This window comes from Mesoplodon bidens, assembly GCF_964165515.1.
Source record: "Mesoplodon bidens genome assembly, chromosome: 3".
Taxonomy (NCBI): Eukaryota; Metazoa; Chordata; class Mammalia; order Artiodactyla; family Ziphiidae; genus Mesoplodon; species Mesoplodon bidens.
The window spans coordinates 48,542,316-48,568,483 of NC_138178.1; the positions used below are offsets into that span (position 1 = coordinate 48,542,316).

The 26,168-nt window shown below is 43.2% G+C and overlaps 1 protein-coding gene across 3 annotated transcripts in view; it reads left to right on the forward strand.

Annotated features, from left to right (window-relative positions):
• Window positions 1-26,168, forward strand: part of LIPC (lipase C, hepatic type) — a 177,680-nt gene that overhangs the window by 18,085 nt on the left and 133,427 nt on the right. For 2 of the 3 annotated variants that reach the window (XM_081228748.1, XM_081228749.1), the window contains one exon: window positions 465-597. In XM_081228748.1, coding sequence (XP_081084874.1) covers window positions 513-597 — 85 coding nt within the window. In that variant the 5' untranslated portion in view covers window positions 465-512. Of the gene's footprint in view, window positions 1-457; window positions 598-26,168 lie in introns of those variants that run through there. The other variant, XM_081228750.1, reaches the window with a different exon arrangement.

Genomic DNA, 26,168 nt, shown 5'->3' on the forward strand with positions numbered 1-26,168 from the left:
CAGCAATTTTGCTAAACTCAATAGAAAACAGACCACCTGGGGGCTCTCCACATAGCAGAGTCCTTTCCTTTCTCTTGGGGTTTAGCCTGCAATTTGAAATACCACTGCCAGGAGCCTGCATCCCCTTTGCATACGCCAGAGAGAGACTTAGGCAACCATGTGGAAGTCACCTACTCCTGACCTTTGACAGAACTTCCAAACACAACACATTAACTTTAAATTGATTAATTTAGAACTGTGACCTTGGCCCAAGAAGGTAAGAGTATGTGACAAGATATTTTATTTTCAAAATGTAGCAGGATAAAAAATACTTTTGTAAATCAACCTTTTTTTTGTATGAGATAGAGTTAGATTTGGGTTCAGTGTAGGAAGGAAAGTGAACACTAGAAAACATGTTTAAAAGGTTAATTATTAATGGGCAGTCTTCTCTAACAAAGTATCAATAGGCAATCTGCTCTCTTTAGCTTCAGAAATTAGCAAGAAGACCTCGGTCCCCGGGTGAGACAGGAGAAATGGAAAATTCCCTGTGTGTCTCTATATTCTTGGTTTTGTGCATCTTTATCCAATCAAGTGCCCACGGACAAAGCCTGGGACTAGGTAAGAGCCTGCCTTTTCTCCGGAAATGGGCATGGATTTTCTTTTTTAAATGTACGTCACAATGAATCCAAGTGTTCTTGGCTATGTGGAACAGAGCTTGCTTCACAGCATACCAGGTGTTCTGTTAGTGGCATCGAAGGTCATAGGGACGTGTAGCTGTTTGTAGGCAGGACTGCAAGTTTAGGAAGCCACTCGGAGTACAAGTCTTCTCAAAGCACTTGCAACTAGCAATGAAGTCTCTCGCATATCCTATTCAGAAATAGTCAGGCTAAGACTTCTTTGGTGGCAAATAATCTGAAAGAGTTTCATACCTTCCTGAGAGTTAATTTGGCATCTAATTTGCAGTTGAGGAGAACAGCTTGCAATGAAATGCTTCATCTTGCTGAGGGTTGTCTAATTGCTGGCTCTCTCAGAAGAGAGGAATTTGTAGAATCCTCCTTCCAGTCAGGTTGAAAACAGAGCTATCATTGCACATTTTCTAGACTTCACTTTTTCTGCCAAAGTTTTACTCTTGAGACTGAGGAATTCAACAGCAGTCACACCTGTTTGGTCTGTAAATTCACACACTAGGTTGATGCCCAAAGAGATCCAAATGCTTGATCAGGTAGGTGGATTCCAGGTTCCTGGCTAAACAGTGCATTGGATCAATAAATCATGGATATGAAGTGAACTGAACACTTTGGGCAAATGAGACTGGCCTTTGGGACTTTGTTTTTGTGCTGGTTACTGGTCAGGACCTAGAAACTCTAAGGTAGAGGCTTAGATTTTTCTTTCCTCAAAGACTCTGCTTGGAGGGAGCTCCAAAAAGAATTAGGAACTTACTACCCAAAGATTGCCTGAAAATTCCAGAACATTTTTTTCTCCTTTAAGAAAAAAGGCTGGGCTTCCCTGGTGGCACAGTGGTTGAGAGTCCGCCTGCCGATGCAGGGGACACGGGTTCGTGCCCCGGTCTGGGAAGATCCCACATGCCGCAGAACGGCTAGGCCCGTGAGCCATGGCTGCTGAGCCTGCGCATCCGGAGCCTGTGCTCTGCAAGGGGAGAGGCCACAACAGTGAGAGGCCCGCCTACCGCAAAAAAAAAAAAAAAAAAAAAAAGAAAAAAGGCTGTTCTTTATGTTTAATTATTATTTTGAATACTAGGTCAGTTAATAACTTATTAGCAGTATTAATTATTACCATTCATTGAGCAATTTGTGTGTCAACCACAAGGTTAATTATTTTGCATACATCATCTCACTTATCAAGCTGAGTCCAAAAATGATAATAATAATTTAGAGCCATACGGGCAGAATTGCTGATGATTTTTATTCCGTGTTCACAGGGATATTGGTGAAGGGCCTTTCCTGCCCTTTGGCCCAGAATGTTGTTTTTGTTAATTTTTTACTGAAGTATAATATATATCTAAAAAAGTGCCTATATCATAAGTGCTCAATGAATTTTCACAATCTGAGCCAGCATCCCAGAAGCCTCCCTTGCACACCTCTTGAGACTTAACATAGATCATTTTGCTCTTGGGGGAAGCTTTTCGATAATGGACACATACAGTATATGCTCTTTTGCTTCTGGCTTCTTTCACTAAACATTATGTTGGTGAGATTCAACCATGCAGTTGCATGAGGTGTGACTCATCATTCTGTTCACTGTAGCATTCTGTTGTATGAATATACCACCCTTGGTTTATCCATTCTGCTACTGATTGGCCCAGTCGAAGTTTCAGTAGAGACTTGGGGGTTGGAAGCCATTAGAGCCGAGGTGAAGGATAAAAGGCAGGATGGCCTCCCCAGGGGTTGCTGAGTATGTATTGTGCACCCTGTATATGCCAGACACTGTGCAAACATTTTATCCCACCCTCACCTTGTGGTTGAGTCAGCCAGCGGAAAAGTGACTTGCTGGAGATCCCACGGTTGCTCAGGGCAGAGCCACGAGAGGCACCTAGAGGTTGATCTGTCTGCCTAAGGCTACAGGTTTCTGGCTGTTGTGCTCACACCCAGTGGTTTAACAGCCAGAGATCCCTAGAAATCCATTCTGCTGGGTTCCTCTCACAGGAGAGGACTATTTGAATAATTCCTGCCTACCAGCACCAAGGGAAACAAGATATGGTGAGCCTCCTGAAGACCCCAGGACACAGAGCTACCATTGTTCTCATCCCCAGACCTCCCTGCCTGAGGCCCAGCCCACCCCACTGGTGTGGCTAGGAGGATCAATACTGCTTAAATGGTAGCTGCTACTCCTAGACCCTGGCAGCCCCACCTTCCAGTGGTATCCACTGACCGCTGCCTAAGGTGCCTGCCCCCTCCCTGCAATTCCAGCCACAGAGTCCACATCCTAGAAGCAACTGAAGCCCAGCCGTCAGTCACTCATTCATTTAACAAGTACGTGTGCATAGCCATCTGCCATATATAAGGCAGTGCTTTTAATACAACAGTTCTCAAACTTCCTGGTCCCAGGACACCATTACATTTTCCAAAATTATTCAGAATTCCAAAGAGCTCTTTCTTTTTTAATATTATTTATTTTACTTATGTATTTTGGCTGCGCCAGGTCTTAGTTGAGGCACGCAGGATCTTTGTTGCGGCACGCGGACTTCTTAGTTGTGGCATGAGAACTCTTAGTTGCAGCATGCATGCGGGATCTAGTTCCCTGACCAGGGATCGGACCCAGGCCCCCTGCATTGGGAATGTGGAGTCTTACCCACTGGACCACCAGGGAGATCCCCCAAAGAGCTCTTTTTTCCGTGGAACACAGGTATCAATATTTACCATATTAGAGACTAAAACTGAGAAATTTTTTTTTAATTTTAATGCTTTTAAAAATAACAACAGGGCTTCCCTGGTGGCGCAGTGGTTGAGAGTCCGCCTGCCGATGCAGGGGACATGGGTTCGTGCCCTGGTCCGGGAAGATCCCACATGCCACGGAGCGGCTGGGCCCGTGAGCCATGGCCACTGAGCCTGCACGTCCGGAGCCTGTGCTCCGCAATGGGAGAGGCCACAACAGTGAGAGGCCCGCGTACCGCAAAAAAATAATAATAAAATAACAACAAAGTCATCACATGCTAACATATATAACATGATATTATGAGGAATAACTTGTATTTTCCAAACAACAACAAAAAAAGTGAGTCAGAAGAGTGACATTGGTTCACAAAGAAATTTTGCTAATTTTGTAATGTCTGGTTTAATAGAAGCAGCTGGATTTTTTCATCTGTTTCTGTATTGAATCTGTTGTGATATGTTGCTTTGTCCAGAATACATGAAGAAAACTGGACTCATATATAGGAAAAGGGAGGACATCCTCAGAGGTCCTGCCAAGGCCCACACTCAGAACTGCTGTATTTGTGCAGCAGACACTGTACAACTGTAGACCGCACAGTAGCCCCTGCTTTCCATGAGCTTACTGTCACATTGGGTGGACCAAGGGTAGGGAGATGGGAGCTGCCTGCACTGCCAGCAGCAATAAGGGGGCCATCATCCATAGAGAGTGCAAAATAATAATAGAACTTACTAAAAGTTGGTCTTCCTTTCATCATCACAATTCTATATAATGCCAGTGATAAAACTAAAGCCCCTCCCCCTCAAAATAGTTTTTTGGTCAAATTTGTAAACAACTGCTGTGGTTACTGTTGAGTTTTATTAATATATATGTAAACTTCAAATAATCACAGTTTTATATTACTTCTCCTTGAATAAATGTTCTCTGTCGATGTCAGTTTAGAGACCTCCCAGTTTTGCAGTTGGCCCCTGATACTCGTGGACTGTGACATGTGCTCATTGCAAGTGTCTAATGGTTCAGAATCCTCCCAGCTCACTTTGGTCATCTCATGTCTCCAAATCCCGTGATACTTATTGCCTGTTCTTGCATTTAAACAGCAGATTTGAAATTTAAAATGATACCGTAGTGATTATAAAGACAAAGATACAGAACCCGAGAACTTCAATTCTCCTATCCCGTGTGACCACTTAGAGTTTTGTGTTTAAAATGTAAAACAGTAAAACAGATTTTACAGTGAATTGTGAAGTATAATATTTTGTTTGGTAAGTAAAAATTTTGGTTCTTCCAGGAAATATCTTTAATGCACTTGCGTATCTTTAAAGTGGAAATGTATTCTTCTTTTTTAAATTGTTCATTGCTTTAAAACTAAATAACAAATCAAGAAAATAGTGATTATTGCCGATTTTTGCATGCATATAACTGAAAATAGCTTTGTTTTATAGAGCAAAGTGGTATTAAAATGATCCGTTCTGGGTTTCAAATATATAAGGTATACCACTGAGTGTAATAAAGGAGATAAGATGTATATATAAAATTTTTTCAACTAAACCATAAATATGCTGAGTACCACTGGAGAGGAGTGCAATGGAGTGAGTGTTTGTGTCCCCCCAAAACTCATATGTTGAAATCCTAACCCTCAATAGCATAGCATATTAGGAGGTGGGGACTTTGGGTGGTGATTCAGTCATGAGGGTGGAGCCCTCGTGAATGGGATTAGCGTCTTTATAAAAGGGACCCCAAAGAGCTCACTAACTCTGTTCACCATGTGAGGAAACCTGGAAGAGGGTTTTCACCCAAACCCCAACATGCTTGCACCCTGATCTCAGACTTCCAGCCTCCAGAACTGTGAGAAAAATTTCTGTTGGTTACAAGCCACCCAGTCTATTGTAATTTGTTACAACAGCCTGAGTTGACTAAGACACGGTGCAGGTAGAGATGGAGAAGAGTTGACTTCCAAGTACGTAGAGGGAAGGCTTCTGGGAGGAAGCAGCATTTGAGCCGAGTCTTGCAGGATGGAATCTGGACAAAAGTGAAGGAGGCTTTCCTTGTGCATAAGCAAAGGCACAGAGCCAATGAAGTACACATGTTTTCCAAGTCCAAACACCTTCCAAAACCAGGCCTTCCAGGAAGGAGAAGGAAAAAAAAAATAGGAAGGAGTTGACAGCAATACTACATCACAAGTGCAGTAAAACTGAAAACAACTTGAATGCCCGACAATAAACCATCAAGGATGGAGGGTCCAGGTATTACTAATTCCTCCTTTAAACAAGCATTGTTTTCAATACCTACTACTAGAAGTTCTAGGAACTTTTGGGAAAAATAATGAGATTCAGAAATAAAAAGCTTAATGCTGACCCTTAGGCACTCATAGTGCAATACAAGGGTTCTTAACCTAGCCCAGGGATGGGTTTCAGAGAGGCTGGATGCCTCTTAGGATGGTACCCAAGGCTGTATGAATGTGCATTTGAGGGTAGGAGAGAAGTCATAACTTCTGGCAAATCATCAAAGGGACCTGTGACCTCCAAAAGGTTACATAACAACTGGCCTTGTAGCTTTTAAAAAATAAGTATGAGGAAATTTTATAGGCAATAAAGCGGGGGAGAAAAAGAGGACTAAATAACCTACATATTGAATCACAACTATGATAAAACTACATACATGTATATTGCTAGGGATTTGAAATATAAGTAAAGATCTATAAAGAGTATTAAGGCCATGGGGGGGCGGGGGGAGAGAGAGAGAGAGAGAGAGAGAGAGAGAGAGAGAATGAATGTATGTGTATGTGTTTTAAGTGTTTAAATGTGAAAGGAAAAAAAAGTTTTTTTAAAAAACCTGGTAAGCTGCAATTAGATTGGTCCTGGATTTGTTGTCCCTAGAGGGGCCACCTCCCACCATCCTCATGGGCTCAGCCAAGCCCAGAGTTACAGCCCCAGCGGGACCTGAAAATTCCTAACAGTCCTCCACAACTGCAGGGAAGATGGTTCATGAGTAATACCTGAGGTAGTATCCAGAGATGGAACTCATTCACCTGGGCGAGTACATGAAAGCAGACTCAGCAGAAAGCCAGCCCCAGAATTCTTGTGAAATTCTACATGCTCTCTGCTAGAGACTCTCCCACCCACTGCCATACTTCCTGGCCCTATGGCTGAGCCATTCTGGAGCCCTCCTGAGGGCATCGTACCCAGAGAGGACAAGCCTGAAGTGAGAGTACAGCAGCCTATCTCCCACCCTGCTTGCCTTTCACAAGGGACCCAGGACCTGAACCCATATTTAATGGTGGGCCAGGTGAGCAAGATCCCCACCACCACATTCTCTCCGCCCTGTTTTCCACACCAGCTGCCACAATGCTACAAGGCATGCTGCGTCCTTGCAGGCGAGTCAGCAGGGAGAAGGGAAGGAGAGGCAGGGCTGGGCCAGAGGCTTGCCCGATTTTAGGTCTGGTCCACAAGACACGGCTGAGCAGTCCCAGTTACATTCTCCAAGGGGATGTGACCACCTTGACCTCAGCCTGGGGTGTGCGCCTGACATCCATGGGGCCCAGCAATGCTTATGGCCAGAAGGGTGGCCGTACACTGGTTCCCAGGAGAGTGTTCATTTTAGAGTGGAGCCCTGTCAGCCAGGGATTAGAGGGAAGGGGGCTGGCCAGGAGCAGGCAAAACATCTGGACCCCTGCCAAACAAGCTGAGGATCATGGCCAGACTTCAGCCCCAAGGTGAGAACTAGAAAAATGGGTCAGAACCCAGCCAGTCCTGCAGGGAGTGGGGTTGCTATGTTAAGGTGGACAGCAGGTGTACCCAGCTGCTGACAATCAGGCACCGAGCTTAGGGCAAGGAGTCATTCCCACATTGGAAGATTCAGGGTGCAAGCTATGCTTCTCAAGAGAAGGTGTAATTCACAGACATTGCCACAAGGTAGTGCAGTGATGCCTTAGCTGCTTCAGGGTTTCAGGAGAGGATTCAGGTATGGGAAAAACCAAGTTTCTGGATGACTCTGGAAAACTCATGACTATTGGGTAACGTCACTTTCCTCTCTGCTTATGACTCTATTTCCAGAAACACTCATAGTTTCGATATTTCCACGGTGGGATTTGAGGGGAGGGGTAGGAAGAAGTAAAGAGAAGATCAAGTGTATTGAAGGAGAGGCCTCTTTGTCTGTCCCCAGCATTTTCTCCTCCATATATACAGGTTCACCTTCAGGGGCCTGGTGAAGTAGATTTTAACAGCTTTTAGATGGCATGTTGTGGCATTAAAATAGTTCTTATGACGATATAAAGGTGGCAACACTGAATAGTATTTTCGTTCCAAGACTAAGTGGGACAAAAGTAGTATACCTAACTGTGTGTGTCTTATGATTACAACTCCATGAAAACGTATATTTGAGAAAAAAAAAACTACTAGAAGAAAATGTACAAACATGTTCAAACTTCAGTTGAGTTTATATCTAAATTTTTGTCTCTTCCAAATTTTATGTAATGTTGTACTATGTATGTAGTGTTTGCTTTATGATTTGAATAATTTAAAAATTCACATCAAAATGATAAAACAGGGCTTCCCTGGTGGCGCAGTGGTTGAGAGTCCGCCTGCCGATGCAGGGGACACGGGTTCATGCCCCGGTCCGGGAAGATCCCGCATGCCGCAGAGCGGCTGGGCCTGTGAGCCATGGCCGCTGAGCCTACGTGTCCAGAGCCTGTGCTCTGCAACGGGAGAGGCCACAACAGTGAGAGGCCCGCATACCACAAAAAAAAAAAAAAAAAAAAAAAAGATAAAACAAAGGGATTTGACTGGTCAGAGGTTCTCGAATTTTAGCGTGTCTGAGAAACTTATTAAAATAAGATTTTATTAAATCTCATTTATTTATAAAATAAATAAATTCTATTAAATTTGTTAAATAAATAAATCTTATTAAAACCAGATTTCTGGGTCCCATCTGCAAGTTTCTAACTCAGTGGGCCTGGGGTGGATATAGGAATTTGCATTTCTAAAGTTCCCAAGTGCTGCTTCAAGTGCGGGGAATACACCTTGAGAACCACTAGAAAAACAAAAATAGACAGTTAATGGCAAAACATTAACTTGACTTGAACCCAGGTCTCCTGATTTTCAGGCTTAAGGCTCTTCCCTCAGAAACAATACAAGCTTCCAGGGCAAACCTGGCTTTCATTTCTCAGTCTCCTGGAGGGGGGGAAGGGGAGAGATATCAATGTCTATTGATCCTGAATATTGACCTCCCTCAGGGGTAGCCATCTCCCAAATAATATAAGACCCCTAGATATTTGTGACAATTTATTCCTCCAAAATAAAACATCGTCATGCTGAAAAGAAAGTGGTTCTTGAATTGGAAAAAAAAAAAAATTCCCAAGCTGAGATTTACTTGTAATTGGTAGAAAAATACTAGTTGCAATAATGAATTAACCATACACAGTAAAGCATGCCTTGGCAGGCCTGAAAATAGGATCCAGCAAATTCTTTTCATATGAGCTGGGCATTACCAAGAGCTGGGCAGAGCCTGTGATTTTCAATTGACTAGGACTGGCCTTTCTGTGACTGAGAAAAACTTTCCAGTGACAAATGTTCCAGCTTCCTTATCCCAAGAGAAATCAAAATAGTGAAAACAACATACTTCTTTTTACTGAAATATAACAAGATCAACACCAGCAAATTATAGCATTTATTAACCACCTACTGTGTACCAGGCTCCATGGTTTGTACGAAAACATGTTCCTAAGGACACAAAAATGAAAAAGCACACTACCATTCATCAAGGAGCTTCCCAATTGACTGAGTCTGGGGCCCCCTACAGCCCTGTGTGTGTGTGTGTGTGTGTGTTTGTGTGTGTGTGTAGATTAGAGATTGGAAGAGGCACAATTTCAACACAGTATGATAAATGCACAATTAGGTACAAAACATCTCAAGGCCCTGAGGCAGGAGAGGTTAGCAGAGAAGGCTTTATAGAGGAAGTGATATTTGAGTTGAGCCCTGAAGGAGAAGTGGAAGGACGTAGCAATCAGAAGGAAAAGCATGAGCCAGTCTTGGAGGCTTGAAAACAGAAAATGAAACTGGGAATCCCTGAGACGTTTGCTGTAGCTCAGGGGAGGGCACAAAAAAAGAAGTGGACAGAGGTAAGGGCATCAAAGGCCATGCTAATGAGTTTGGCCCTCACCCTGGAGGCAGTGGGGCCACCACTGAGGTTGGTGTTTGAAAAAGGGAGGGACTTGGCTGCCTTTCCTGCTTGGTGGATGGCTTCCCCTCACAGCCTGGCTGAAACCCCAGCCACTCCCTGATGGAAAGAGATGCTATCAGCAGGAAAAGGCAGGGCTGGCACTCGGAAGTTACAGGCTCTGCAACCGCACCTGGCTGGTGCCCACAAACACTCAGACCTTCCTCCCAGGAGGGCTCCAGCCCATGGGCAACTCTATTTGAAATTTACTTGTTAACTGCTATTCCTAATACTAAATGGTAGGAGGGATTTACACCAATGAAACTGAGGCAGGAACACATACTAGAAGCTTAAATAGGAACCTTCCATTTAAAAAGTACCTTCTTCTAAGTCTGAAAAGAGAACCATTTGCAAATTCCACATCACTAGTTTATAAACCTATAGCAATTTCAACTTTAAGAACTTATTCCTACCTACATGATATCACTTGATTCTCATAATATCCCTGTAAAGAATACTGGGCAGGTATTATTATATATTATGCCCATTTTACAGATGTAAAGGTTCACCAGCCAAAGGCCACTAGGAACACACTTGGAGTCAAATGAAAGTTAGGATTATTTGGCTTACTGCAGCAAGGGAGGACGCACTCCAGAGAAACCCAGGGGCATCCCTGCACGAGGAGTTGAGAGGGTTTTCTTAGAAAATTTGGGCTTGTGACAGATGAAACTAAGGAAGGGTTGGGGAAGCAGGGGCAATTCTGGATGGGATTCTGTCAAAGGGGAAGGGGGCCATTCAGTGATCTAGTATCTAAATAATTTAATAATTAATTAATTATTGTGAACTCATTATTGCTTAATTTAATCAATAACGTTCCAGCAGGCAGAGCTAGAGCTGGCATTGGTACAGGAGCAACAGTCTCTCCTTGTTAGTTGGAAGCAGGGAATGTTTAGTCACGTTTTTTGGATTCAGAGTGGCCTCCTTTCTGTCCTGTTGCAAATGTAGCCGCAAAGGGTCCTTGTAGCACATTGTTTCTGTTTTGTGGGCGTTGTCTATGTTCAGTTGGGAACATCGTGATCTGGCTGCCAGCGAGCCTCCTTTTTGTTGTGTTTGTTTTCATTTTCTCACATACCAAGAAACCTGGGTAATGTCATCTCTCAATACCTCCACCCTAGCCGAACAGCCTTAGGTGGTGGCTGCCTTTACCTCCTGTGACTCCAATTTCTCACCAGTAGTAACCCTTCCAGCACTGATATCCTGAGTGTCAAGAGAGCTCATTGAGAGGCATTGTGGTACCCTGAGACCTTCCACAGCTACCTCATCTGGTGTCAGCTATTTAACCGTTAACGGTAGAGAGAAATACGAACGCAAAGTTCTATCCACTTTAAACATGAAACATTGCCCCCTGCCTCAAGCTTAGTGCAACTCAGTTGCCTTGAGCCATTCAAAGATTCCCAAACACCAGCAGGACAAAGGCACGATTCTGTAAGAGCAAGCCAAGCAGTAAATGACCATTAGACCTTTGGTCCCAAGGCTATTTTATAGTGGGCCAGACACACATTCATTTTTGGATAGAGTACTAACAATAAAAAATATACATTTGATGCTTACGTTGCTTTGAGTAGAACCAAGAAGTATGAAATAATAGTAACTATTATTTTTAAGAACTTTCAAATGTGCCAAATGCTTTGCCTATTTATTTCACTTAATCCATGCGATCCTCCTGTGTGATAAGCATCATTATCACCACTTAACAGGGAAAATTGTGGCTCAGAGAAAGGAAGCGGCAGGGAAGGCTCCCAGGGTCCCTGGGATTCTCACTGGTGCTTATTTCTGGTGATGCTGGTGCCCCTTCAGAGCCCACATGGGTACATTGGCTTTCAGAGGTTTCCCACCTTGGATGTTATTCAGTGCCAGGGGATCCTAGGACATACTCTGAGCCTCTCTGGGCCTGGCCACTTCTAACTAGAAGTTGGCACTCACCTTACCCACTGTGAGTGATGTCTACCTCTCAATGGTCCAGGAGAAAACCCATCCCTGAACAAAGTCCTGGTTCCCTTGTGTCTCAGCCTCCATCATTGCCCCTCAGAAACAAGATGTAAGCACAAATCCAGGCAGACCAAAACAAGGAGAGGCCTCATGATATCAAGCCTGAAAATTCTGGGCCAATGTAAGGCAACCAAGGATGCTTTGAAAAGGTTAGAGCATTTTTCTTCATCCAAGAATCCTCTAGGAACAGGGTTGTTTTCACAAGCTGAGCTGGACCCTCCACAGGGGGCTTGATGACATCAGCAAAACAGCACCTGAGAAATCTCCTTTCATGAGGTCTTGCCACTGTTTCATGGCTAGGTCCTCTTGGTGTGTTACTGTCATGCCCTGGCCACCACCTTCACGCCACACAGAGAGACTCCCGTCCCTGAGATTTGTGATCAGGATGAGTGATGTCAAAGCAGGAAGAGCTGGAGAGGAGACTCAGGAGGGAGGGTGGGGCTCCACCGTCGACTCACACCAGGAGACGTCCAGATGACCAATTCACGCAGGGAAGTCCACACTTGGAGGATGGTGCCAGGGCCTGAGACCACTCACAGATCTAGCCACACCCCAGCTCTGTGCAGGTATTGTGTTAGGACTCTACCACATCCAACTTTCATCAGTATATTCATTTGCTGGGGCTGCCATAACACAAGACCACCGACTGGTGGCTCAAACAACAGAAATGAATTTTCTTGCAGTTCTGGAGGTTAGAAATCAGAGATCAAGGTGTCGGCAGGGCTGGTTTCTTCTGAGCCTTCTCTGCTTGGCTTGCACATGGCTATCTTTCCTTATCTTCACATGATCTTCCCTCTGCACATGTCTTTGTCCTCATCTTCTTATAAGGACACCAGTCATATTGGAGTAGGGCCCACTCTAAGGACCTCATTTTAACTTAATTACCTCTTTGAAGACCCGATCTCTAAAGACAGTCACATTCTGAGATACTGAGGGTTAGGACCTCACATATGAATTTGGGGGTGGGGGCAGGGAATACAATTCAGCCCATGACATCCAGCAAACCTCTGAAGATCCTGCTCGGACCTGGGTCCTGGGCCAGGCACTGGGGACCCTGGGGACACCACAGGTATATCATGGTTCTGTCTGAGCTTCAACAACTCCCTGGGGTGCTGGTGCTTCAGAATTAGAAAAAAGAGGCTTATACGTATACCTGAGATTGGAAAGTGAGTATAAATCTGCACCCTCCGAACCAGGCCTAAACAGGGGGCTTTGGCTGTGCGGGTGCAGGAAGCTCTGGCCCACTGAGGTGCACAGGAGCCAGCTGGAAGCTAGTGGGGGAGGGGCTTGGCCCTTTGAACAGCATGATGAAGACTTTGTGGCAGCAGGAGCTATCACTGGCAGGAGGCCAAGAACGAGCCGTTTATTTGGCTATTGGTGAGGGCAAGTGATAAAACTCACCCTCTGGCACAGCGCCCGAGGCAGGATCATCCTCAAGGGAGATGCTCACTATGAGCCCACACGGGGCTCTCTCTGGCTTGGGAGATGACGGTCCCACACAGGCAAGCTGTCTCCAGCCAGGCCATTGCCTAGACTCACCCTGGCCTCAGCCAAGGTCAGCTGCCATCCTCTCTTGGGTGCCTGCCACCCACCCTCCCTCCACCCCCTGCAGACCCGGAAGGAGGAGAGGACGATCGCCAGCCCAAGGACAGTGTGGGACTGGGAAGATAAACACAAGGGCTCCTCTTGGGGAAAATAAACCATAGACTCATGAGGGAGACTGGGTAAAAGAGAACTGGATTTGGAGTCCAAAAACCTAGTCTCAGTCCTAGCTATGTCACTTACCCACAGGTAGCCTTGAGCAAATCACCGTGATCTCTAGGCCTCTGCTTTTCAGTAGTGAATGGGGTTATTCGAGACCCCACAGGGTTGTTCTGAGGATGAAATGGGATCATATATGTATGTGGAACTATGTAATGCAGCTATGCATTGCTGGCCATAAAATAATCTTTGTAAGCACCTACTATTTACTAAGTCATCCTCCATTATAATACTCACCTGAGTCACTGAATACTCCCATTGTTTCCCCCACTTGTTATTACCAAAATGTCCCAGTATAGAAAAGGTTGAAAGGATAGCACAAAGAATTACAGTGAGAAGCAGCCGCATAGCACAGGGAGATCAGCTCACTGCTTTGTGACCACCTAGAGGGGTGGGATAGGGAGGGTGGTATAGGGAGGTGCAAGAGGGAGGAGATATGGGTATATATGTATACATATAGCTGATTCACTTTGTGATACAGCAGAAACTAACACACCATTGTAAAGCGATTATACTCCAATAAATATGTTTTAAAAAAAGAATTACCATATTCCCTCCAGATAGATTCAATAACTATTAACATTTTAGCATATTTACTTTATCTCTTTCTATGCATATTTATATGTGTGTGTGTGTTGCAGAACCATTTGATTTCTCTCTGTTTCTGTCTCTCCATATATATGTGTATATATGAATAACAAATATTCGTATCTCTCTCTTCTCTTTTTTTCTCTCATATATATATGAGCCCACGCTCCCAGGCTTCCTGCGGACCTCTCTTTGCTCTCTAATTACCTGCCGCACATCTCTCTCCCCACTGGACTAGGAACACCTCAAGAGCAGGGACAAGGTAGTCACCATTGTATCCCCAGGACCTGCAGGGCCTGGCATGGAGCAGGCACGTGGCAAGTGACCATTGATTATACACCTCTTCAACAAAGGACTAAGCAACATACACTTTTTTAAAGTAAATGAGTTTTAAGTCATTTCATCTGGCAAATTCCAGATCCCTGCTGGAGATAATGGAAGAAACATCCCAGAAGTGCAGGATGTTTAGGTCTTGCTCTACTTCTTTCCCCCTCTAAAAGCATGGGGACTCTGAAGCCACTTGGGGCTCTTGGTAAGAGGCTGCACTCTATGGCTGTGATACAGCTAGCTATCCATTAGCAAGGGGGAAGTGCTCTCCAGACCACAGTCTACTCTGGAAAACACACATGCACAGAAAAGCTGGCTCTGTCTCTATTATGGATCTTACAGAAGTGATTCTGAGTCCTTTAGCTTTCCATGGAACCAGGAACCCACTTCCAGACCAGCGAGAGTAGGAAAAAGGGGTGTATACCATGTTTGTGTTGTTGTCTTGCCTATAAATTCCCTACAAAGCTCACGACCTTCATAGGAGTTTTAAACTTCCCCCAGGTTCAGATGATGCTTGTTAAAGCAGAGTTTCTCAAACTTTAATGTGCATATGAATCGCCTGAGAAGCTTGATAAAATGAATGTTATTTTTCAGTACATCTGGGATGGGCTCCAAGATCCTGTTTCTAACAAGTGTTCAGGTCGTGCCAATGCGGCTGGTCACCAAAACACACTTTGAGAAGCAAAGTTCTGAAGAACACAAAATAGCTCCTCATTTACTAGACATAAGGCAGCGTACTAGCGCTGGAGGTACCAGGAGATGGGAAGAAATGTAAAGATGAAGATGCAGTTCTTTGCCTCAAATCCAGCTGGAAATGCCTCATTACTGTGTCTAGGCACTTGGCTTAAATTCCCTTAATTCTTACAATTTATAATCTCTACAGTATATATTGCTGTTCTCCTTTTACTTGTGAAGAAACTGGAGCTCATTCAGCTTAACTGTCTTATCCAAACCAGTGAAAGGATGCTGTGAGATATGAGCTGAGGGCTCCCTGACTCCGAGGCCTGTGTTCTCCCCTTGCACCTCTCTCACACCTGGCCTTGATGCACTTTTCACCAAGCGCCCAGATGGAAGGGCAAGGAGAGCCCTTAAAACAGACCTCAGGGGCTTCCCTGGTGGTGCAGTGGTTGAGAGTCTGCCTGCCGATGCAGGGGACGCGGGTTCGTGCCCCAGTCTGGGAAGATCCCACATGCCGCGGAGCAGCTGGGCCCGTGAGCCATGGCCGCTGAGCCTGCACGTCCGGAGCCTGTGCTCCACAACGGGAGAGGCCACGGCAGTGAGAGGCTCGCGTACCGCAAAAAAAAAAAAACAGTCCTCAGTAGCCCGAGGGGAAGGACGTGGGGTGGCAGCTGGCAGAAGGCACTAAGTAACCACCAGAGAGGGGAATTAGGACCTAGCAGGTGCCTCAAGGCTGCCTTCCTTGTGTCTCTGGCTGTTTCAGGTAATATATTTCCTAATGTGGAGGACCAAATGCAGCCTACACTAGTAAATTTCAGCCACGAATTATGACCTGAACTTTGTCACCAAATGGCTGTGTGACTTTGGATAAATCACTGCCCTCACCTGGATTCAGAATTGAGAGCTCTTTAACTCCTTTTCTCTCTGACAAAATGTTTCTGAGCTCTCTTCCATTCTTCCCGTCAAGTCAGGGTGAACGCCTCTTTGTTACATCCCCACTTGGGGTTCCCCCAGCCCCAACTTCTTAGCTCAGGACTCGGAGTTTCTGTGGATCACTCTGCAGTCTTCCTACTTTCTTATTTTTTTTTAATATTTATTATTTATTTATTTATTTATGGCTGCGTCACATCTTAGTTGCAGCACGTGGGCTCTTTGTTGCAGCATGCAGGCTTCTCTCTAGTTGTGGCACGCAGGCTCAGTAGTTGTGGCATGTGGGCTCTCTAGTTGTGGCACACGGACTCTAGAGTGCACGGGCTTAGTTGCCCTGAGGCATGTGGGATCTTAGTTCCCCAACCAGGGTTCAAACCTGCATCCCCTGCATTGGAAGGTGGATTAGTAACTACTGGACCACCAGGGAAGTGCCAGTATTCCTACTTTCCCTCCTAACTTCACACATGTTTATTGAGCACAGCTCTGCCCCAGATGCTGTGCTGAGGGCTGGAGATGCAAAGGCAATGAGATGCATTCCATCTCTCAGCAGAGTGGCCCCAGGGCACCTAACCCAGCACAGGCAGGGGCAGGCAGGGCTGAGTGGGCAGATTCCCCACATGCCAGGGCTTCATCCCCCAGCAACTCTTTGAGGTGAATGCTCTTATCATCCCCATTTTAAAGATGAAGAAACTGAGGCTTACGGAGGTCAAGTGACTGTCCCAAATAATTAAGGACCAAATGAAATAATGTATGCAAAAAACTTAGCAGAGTGTCCAACAAGTAGGAAATAAATGGTAACTAAAATGCCTTCTTTAAATGGCAGAACAGGGAATAAGAGCCAGTTATAGCCTCACTCTCAGAGACAACAAACTGGAGAGTTGGAGAAAGGCCTCTTGTCTCCCCTGGAGGACAAAGACCAGGCTTGGGACGGACCACGCATGATGAGAAAACTGCTGAGGAAAGAAGCAAAATAACCATCAAGAAAGGGCTTGACAGGGTCCAAAGCACCCCAGTGCACACGGGAGGGCAGTGTGAGCTCTGATGGTGGTGACAGCAATTAGTCACGCTGGGGGAGGTTCGGATAGCCCAGCGCCCTTTGTCCTTCCTAGATGGCTGCTCACCCCAGGCTCAGCTATTCCATGTTTCAGCTGTCATGCTCCCCATCTGGGTAATGGAGTGTTATGAAGCATGTTGGAGGCCAATGAATTAGTGCTTAACTCCACGTCTGTTGGGCTGTATTTCCAAGGACGCTCCACTCAGATCCACGGCAGAGGTAAATCTTTCTCCTTTTCATTCGATGGCTTGGAATTAAAATGCTGCCTAACAGGTTCTCACAGAGAAATTGAGATTTATGGGTCATTGTCAATATCAACACATGTTGGCCATTATTTGAAAGCCTCCTAGCTCCTCGGGACTGATTGCTATTTACTTTGAAAGATGAATGTGGCTTTATAATCCACTCGGGTTACTGCATGTGTTTCTTCCCTTGGAGACTTTTTTATTCCATTTCATGCTGTTTTGCCTGGTGGTGTAAGCCCCACCCTGCCCCCAACCCTTGAATACTCTGATGTATTTGAGGCACTGGAACAGAGACAAGAGGAGCCAGTGCATCCTCAGTCCAGATACTAGTGTCACAATAGGGAAGGAGCACCTTAGTAGCAAAATTACCCCTATTTCATGGACTGAAGCCACTAAACATGATCTGAGGCAAGAGTTGAGACCACCAAGGAGCTTGCTTGAGGAGCAATAGGTGGTCCCCTCGTGAACACTTCTGGCCTTTTGTGTGGCTGGGAAGGGTGTGGAAACTGATACAGTAGCTGAATCACTTAGGTCAGTGGTTTTGACATTGGTTCTCAAACTTGAGCCAGCATCAGAATTGCCAGGAAGATTTGTTAAAACATGGATTGCTGGGCCCCACTCCAGACTTCCTGGTTCAGTAGGCCTAGGGTAGGGCCCAGGACTTAGCATTTCTAACAAGATGCCAGGTGATGCTAATACTGATGTTCGTCTTGGGTCCCACTTGAAGAACCACCTTAGAAGTTTTACAGGCCATGAGTGGGGGAGATGAGGCTGCTGGCAATGTTTGTCATTCTAGGAAAAGAATAACAACATCTAGAGAGGAATTTTTATTAAGTTTTGCTGGACAATGTATAATTTAAATCCCTTTCTATGAAATCTTCAGTTGAAGATCAATTTCCATTAATAAGCTGTAAAGTTGGATCTATTTTGGTAATGCACTGAAGTGCTAATGGGTCTGGGACCACCCAGGCCACCCATCAGTGGTGTGCTATAGCTAGGTTACTAGGAGGTCATGGTCCGGCTGCTGGCATGTTTTGACAACTTTATTGGGTGACAACTGTAAGGAGATTCCTTGTGTTGATAATAGAACCTGTGGTGCTGGTTCACACACAATGGTCCCTAAGAGATTTTTCCCTGCAATAGTCAGGATTTGCAGGTGAAACTGGACCCAGGGCAATAAAGGGACACAGTCTAAAGACTCCAGGAGCTCCATGTTGAATATCAGAGGGTCATTGGAGACAGATAATAGCTTTTTTTTTTTTTTTTTTTTTGCATCAGACCTTACTTTGTAAGTCACAAGGCTCCAAATGCCCCAGGAAATGTGCTAGAAAGAGCCATTGTGTACTGAAGTCAGGCTGCCCCAAGCCTTCCCCATCAAAATCCATTGGACTGGGCAAGTCATCACTTGGGATTCATTACTTGCAGGAGGATATCCCCAGAACAATCAGAAGGCCTGATTCTTACAGGGTTGGGAGGCTGTTACTAAGACAGGTATTACAGTGGGGATGAAGGAAAGTCAACATATTTGAAGATGTGAAAAAGGTAGATAAGAATACTCAATGATTGATTGTATTAGTTTGGACTTCTGGTCATAAGAACAAAAATCCAATTCAAATTAACTTAAGCAAAAAGGGGAATTTACTTACTCACATAACAGGGATGTCCAAAATACAGGCTACAGGTACAGTTGAATCTATACCTATAACAAAGACACAATGTCTGTCAATTCTCTCACTTTCTCCCTCTCTTTTTCTCACTTTCCCCCACTCTATGATGGCACTTGAGAGTTCCATCACTCCTTAGAGCTTAAAATTCCAGAGAGATTATAATATTTTATCACATACCTCTGGCAAACATTCCAGAAAGGACTCTGCTTGGCTGGGGGCTCATCTCTAAGTAGACAACTATGGCCAGGAGGATGGGTTCTCCAATTGGCCTGGTTTGGGAAGCATGCCCACCCCTTGGGTAGGATCAGCTCTACCCAAACCCGACTGATCAAGATCCACATAGGAGAGGTGCTTCCTCTGAGGGGGAGATGTCAGCCTGACCACAGAGGACTGGCTGTGCAGCTTGAAGATGGCGGGGGATGCAAGGATGACTCCTGCTTCCTCAGGAGCAATCAGAATGATTTCTCTGTTCCTCTTGCACACACTTGACCATGCACACTGGGCCCCTGCTCAAAGGTGTGCTGTAGCAGCTAGTCTACCTGGGCAGACCTGGCCTCAGGAGCATAGGGAAAATCCTGGATGACCTTACAGACTCAGCTGTTTGTAGAGCAATGGATTTGCAAATAGTTCTTTAACACATAGGAACACCAATGCCACTTTCAAGCCTTTCTTCCTCCCCAAGGAAACTAGATGGGTGAAATAAATAAAATCAGCATGTTTATTGGCTTCTTAGGAAGTTCAGGAGCCTATTTTCAAGGCTGTGTTAAATACACACTTCCAGAGACCTTCAAGATGGCAGAGGAGTAAGGCATGGAGATCACCTTCCTCCCCACAAATACATCAGAAATACATCTACATGTGGAACAGCTCCTGCAGAACACATACTGAACGTTGGCAGAAGACCTCAGACTTGCGAAAAGGCAAGAAACTCCCCACGTACGTGACTGTGTGGCTGACAGGGTCTTGGTGCTCCAGCCAAGTGTCAGGCCTGTGCCTCTGAGATGGGAGACTGAGTTCAGGACACTGGACCACCAGAGACCTCCTGACCCCACGTAATATCAATCAGTAAAAGCTCTACCATAGATATCCATTTCAATGCCAAGACCCAGGTCCACTCAATGACCAGCAAGCTACAGTACTGGACACCCTATGCCAAACAACTAGCAAGACAGGAACACAACGCCACCCATTAGCAGAGAGGCTGCCTAAGATCATAATAAGTTTACAGACACCCCAAAACACACCACCCGACGCAGTCCTGCCCACCAGAAAGATAAGATCCAGGCTCATCCACCAGAACACAAGCACCTGTCCCCTCCACCAGGAAGCCTACACAACCCACTAAACCAACCTTAGCCACTGGGGGCAGACACTAAAAACAACGGGAACTACGAACCTGCACCCTGCGAAAAGGAGACCCCAAACACAGTAAGTTAAGCAAAACGAGAAGACAGAGAAACACACAGCAGATGAAGGAGCAAAGTAAAAACCCACCAGACCAAACAAATGAAGAGGAAACAGGCAGTCTACCTGAAAAAGAATTCAGAGTAATGATAGTAAAGATGATCCAAAATCTTGGAAATAGAATGGAGAAAATACAAGAAACTTTTAACAAGGACCTAGAAGAACTAAAGAGCAAACAAACAGTGATGAACAACACAGTAAATGAAATTTAAAACTCTCTAGGAGGAATCAATAGCAGAATAACTGAGGCAGAAGAACGGATAAGTGACCTGGAAGATAAAATAGTGGAAATAACTACCACAGAGCAGAATAAAGAAAAAAGAATGAAAAGAATAGAGGACAGTCTCAGAGACCTCTGGGACAACATTAAGCATGCCAACATTCAAATTATAGGGGTCCCAAAAGAAGAAGACAAAAAGAAAGGGACTGAGAAAATATTTGAAGAGATTACAGTTGAAAAATTCCCTAATATGGGAAAGGAAATAGTCAATCAAGTCCAGGAAGTGCAGAGTCCTCTACAGGATAAATCCAAGGAGAAAAACGTCAAGACACATATTAATCAAACTATCAAAAATTAAATACAAAGAAAAAATATTAAAAGCAGCAAGGGAAAAAAACAAATAACATAGAAGGGAATCCACATAAGGTTAACAGGTGATCTTTCAGCAGAAACTCTGCAAGCCAGAAGGGAGTGGCAGGACATATTTAAACTGATGAAAGGCACAAACCTACAAGCAAGATTACTCTACCCAGCAAGGATCTGATTCAGATTCGACGGATAAATTAAACCCTTTATAGATAAGCAAAAGTTAAGAGAATTCAGCATCGCCAAACCAGCTCTACAACAAATGCTAAAGGAACTTCTATAGGCAGGAAACACAGAGAAGGAAAAGACCTACAATAACAAACCCAAAACAATTAAGAAAATGGTAAAAGGAACATACATATCGATAACTACCTTAAATGTAAATGGATTAAATGCTCCAACCAAAAGACATAGACTGGCTGAATGGATACAAAAACAAGACCCATATATAGGCAGTCTATAAGAGACCCACTACAGACCTAGGGACATATACAGACTGAAAGTGCAGGGATGGAAAAAGATATTCCACGCAAATGGAAATCAAAAGAAAACTGGAGTAGCAATTCTCATATCAGACAAAATATACTTTAAAATAAAGACTATTACAAGAGACAAAGAAGGACACTACATAATAATCAAGGGATCAATCCAAGAAGAAGTTAGAACAATTGTAAATATTTATGCACCCAGTCACTCCCATCAGGAAACTTGCACAAGCCTCTTAGATAGCCTCATCCACCAGAGGACAGACAGCAGAAGCAAGAAGAACTACAATTCTACAGCCTGTGGAACAAAAACCACATTCACAGAAAGACAGACAAGATGAAAAGGCAGAGGGCTATGTACCAGATGAAGGAACAAGATAAAACCCAAGAAAAACAACTAAATGAAGTGGAGATAGGCAACCTTCCAGAAAAAGAATTCAGAATAATATAAGTGAAGGTGAACCAGGACCTCAGAAAAAGAATGGAGGCAAAGATGGAGAAGATGCAAGAAATGTTTAACAAAGACGTAGAAGAATTAAAGAACAAACAAACAGAGATGAACAATACAATAACTGAAATGAATAGTAGCCTAGAAGAAATCAATAGCAGAATAACTGAGGCAGAAGAACAGATAAGTGACCTGGAAGACAGAATGGTGGAATTCACTGCCATGGAACAGAATAAAGAAAAAGAATGAAAAGAAATGAAGACAGCCTAAGAGACCTCTGGGACAACATTAAACGTAACAACCTTCACATTATAGGGGTCTCAGAAGGAGAAGACAGAGAGAAAGGACCCGAGAAAATATTTGAGGAGATTGTAGTCAAAAACTTCCCTAACATGGGAAAGGAAATAGCCACACAAATCCAGGAAGCGCAGAGAGTCCCAGGCAGGATAAACCCAAGGAGACACACACCGAGACACATAGTAATCAAATTGTCAAAAATTAAAGACTAAGAAAAATTATTGTAAGCAACAAGGGAAAAACGAAAAATAACATACAAGGGAAATCCCATAAGGTTAACAGCTAATTTCTCAAAAGAAACTACAAGTCAGAAGAGAGTGGCATGATATATTTAAAGTGCTGAAAGGGAAGAACCTATAACCAAGATTACTCTACCTGACAAGGATCTCATTCAGTATTGACAGAGAAATCAAAAGCTTTACAGACAAGCAAAAGCTAAGAGAGTTCAGCACCACCAAACCAGCTCTACAACAAATACTAAAGGAACTTCTCTAAGTGGGAAACACAAGAGAAGAAAAGGACCTACAGAAACAAACCCATAACAATAGAAAATGGTAATAGGAACTTTCATATCAATAGTTACCTTAAACGTGAATGGATTAAATGCTCCAACCAAAAGACACAGGCTCGCTGAATGGATACAAAAACAAGACCCATATATATGCTGTCTACAAGAGACCCACTTCAAACCGAGGGACACATACAGACTGAAAGTGAGGAGATGGAAAAAGATATTCCATGCAAATGGAAATCAAAAGAAAGCTGGAGTAGCAATACTCATATGAGATAAAATAGACTTTAAAATAAACAATGTTACAAGAGACAAGGAAGGGCACTACATAATGATCAAGGGATCAATCCAAGAAGAAGATATAACAATTATAAGTATATATGTACCCAACATAGGAGCACCTCAATACATAAGGCAACTGCTAACAGCTATAAAAGAGGAAATCGACAGTAACACAGTAATATTGGGGGACGTTAACACTTCACTTATATCAATGGACAGATCATCCAAACAGAAAATTAATAAGGAAACACAAGCTTTAAATGACACAATAGACCAGAGAGATTTAAATGATATTTATAGGACATTCCATCCAAAAACAGCAAATTACACTTTCTTCTCAAGTGCACATGGAACATTCTCCAGAATAGATCACATCTTGGGTCACAAATCAAACCTCAGTAAATTTAAGAAAATTGAAATCATATCAAGCATCTTTTCTGACTACAACGCTATGAGGTTAGAAATCAATTACAAGGGAAAAAAGGTAAAAAACACAAACACATGGAGGTTAAACAATACGTTACTAAATAACCAAGAGATCACTGAAGAAATCAAAGAGGAAATTAAAAAATACCTAGAGACAAATTACAACGAAAACACGATGATCCAAAACCTATGGATGCAGCAAAAGCAGTTCTAAGAGGAAAGTTTAGAGCAATACAGGCCTACCTCAAGAAACAAGAAAAATCTCAAATAAACAATATAACCTTACACCTAAAGGAACTAGAGAAAGAAGAACAAACAAAACCCAAAGTTAGTAGAAGGAAAAACATCATAAAGATCAGGGCAGAAATAAATGAAATAGAAACAAAGAAAACAATACCAAGATCAATAAAACTAAAAGCTGATACTTTGAGAAGATAAACAAAATTGATAAATCATTAGTCAGACTCATGAAGAAAAAGAGGGAGATGACTCAAATCAATAAAATTAGAAATGAAAAAGGAGAAGTTACAACAGACACCACAGAAATACAAAGCATCCTAAGAGACTACCACAAGCAACTTTATGCCAATAAAATGGACAACCTGGAAGAAATGGAAAAATTCTTAGAAACATATAACTTTCTAAGACTGAACCAAGAAGAAACAGAAAATATGAACAGACCAATCACAAATAATGAAATTGAAACTGTGATTAAAAATCTTCCAACAAACAAAAGCCCAGGACCAGATGGCTTCACAGGCGAATTCTATCAAACATTTAAAGAAGAGCTAACACTGATCCTTCTCAAACTCTTCCAAAAAATTGCAGAGGAAGGAACACTTCCAAACTCATTCTATGAGGCCACCATCACCCTGATACAAAAACTAGACGAAGATACTACAAAAAAAAACAAGAAAGAAAATTACAGACCAATATCACTGATGAATATAGATGCAAAAATCCCCAACAAAATACTAGCAGAGAGTCGAACAGCACATTAAAAGGATCATACACCATGATCAAGTGGGATTTATCCTAGGGATGCAAGGATACTTCAATATATGCAAAGCAATCAATGTGATACACCATATTAACAAATTGAAGAATAAAAACCATATGATCATCTCGATAGATGCAGAAAAAGCTTTTCACAAAATTCAACACCAAATTATGATAAAAACTCTCCAGAAAGTGGGCATAGAAGAAACCTACCACAACAAAATAAAGGCCATATATGACAAACCCACAGCAAACATCATTCTCAATGGTGAAAAACTGAAAGCATTTCCTCTAAGATCAGGAACAAGACAAGGATGTCCACTCTCGCCACTATTATTCAACATAGTTTTGGAAGTCCTAGCCAAGGCAATCAGAGAAGAAAAAGAAATAAAAGGAATACAAATTGGAAAAGAAGAAGTAAAAGTGTCACTGTTTGCAGATGACATGATACTATACATAGAGAATTCTAAAGGTGCCACCAGAAAACTACTACAGCTAATCAATGAATTTGGTAAACTTGCAGGTTACAAAATTGATGCACAGAAATTTGCATTCCTATAAACTAACAACGAAAAATCTGAAAGAGAAATTTAAAAAACGCTCCCATTTACCATTGCAACATAAAGAATAAAATACCTAGGAATAAACCTACCTAGGGAGACAAAAGACCTGTAGGCAGAAAACTATAAGACACTGATGAAAGAAATTAAAGATTATACAAACAGGGCTTCCCTGGTGGCACAGTGGTTGAGAGTCCACCTGCCAATGCAGGGGACGGGTTCGTGCCCCGGTCTGGGAAGATCCCACATGCTACGGAGCCACTGGGCCCGTGAGCCATGGCCACTGAGCCTGCGCGTCCGGAGCCTGTGCTCCACAATGGGAGAGGCCACAACAGTGAGAGGCCCACGTACCAAAAAAAAAAAAAAAAAAAAAAAATTATACAAACAGATGGCGATATACCATGTTCTTGGATTGGAAGAATCAACATTGTGAAAATGACTATACTACCCAAAGCAATCTACAGATTCAATGCAATCGCTATCAAATTACCAATGGCATTTTTCACAGAATAGAACAAAAAATTTCACAATTTGTATAACACAAAAGACCCTGAATAGCTAAAGCAATCTTCAGAAAGAAAAACAGAGCTGGAGGACTCAGGCTCCCAGACTTCAGAGTATACTACAAAGCTACAGTAATCAAGACAGTATGGTACTGGCACAAAAACAGAAATATAGGTCAATGGAACAGGATAGAAAGCCCAGAGATAAACCCACGCATATATGGTCACCTTTTTTTTTTGATAAAGGAGGCAAGACTATACAATGGAGAAAAGACAGCCTCTTCAATACGTGGTACTGGGAAAACTGGACAGCTACAGGTAAAAGAATGAAATTAGAACACTCCTTGACACCATACACAAAAATAAACTCAAAATGGATTAAAGACCTAAATGTAAGGCCAGACACTATAAAACTCTTACAGGAAAACATAGGCAGAACACTCTGACATAAATCACTGCAAGATCGTTTTTTATCCACCTCCTAGAGAAATGGAAATAAAAACAAAAATAAACAAATGGGACCTAATGAAACTTAAAAGCTTTTGCACAGCAAAGGAAACCATAAACAAGATGAAAGACAACCCTCAGAATGGGAGAAAATATTTGCAAACGAAGCAACTGACAAAGGATTAATCTCCAAAATATACAAGCAGCTCATGCAGCTCAGTATCAAAAACACAAACAAGCCAATCCAAAAAATGGGCAGCAGACCTATATAGACATTCCTCCAAAGAAGATATACAGATTGCCAACAAACACATGAAAGGATGCTCAACATCACTAATCATT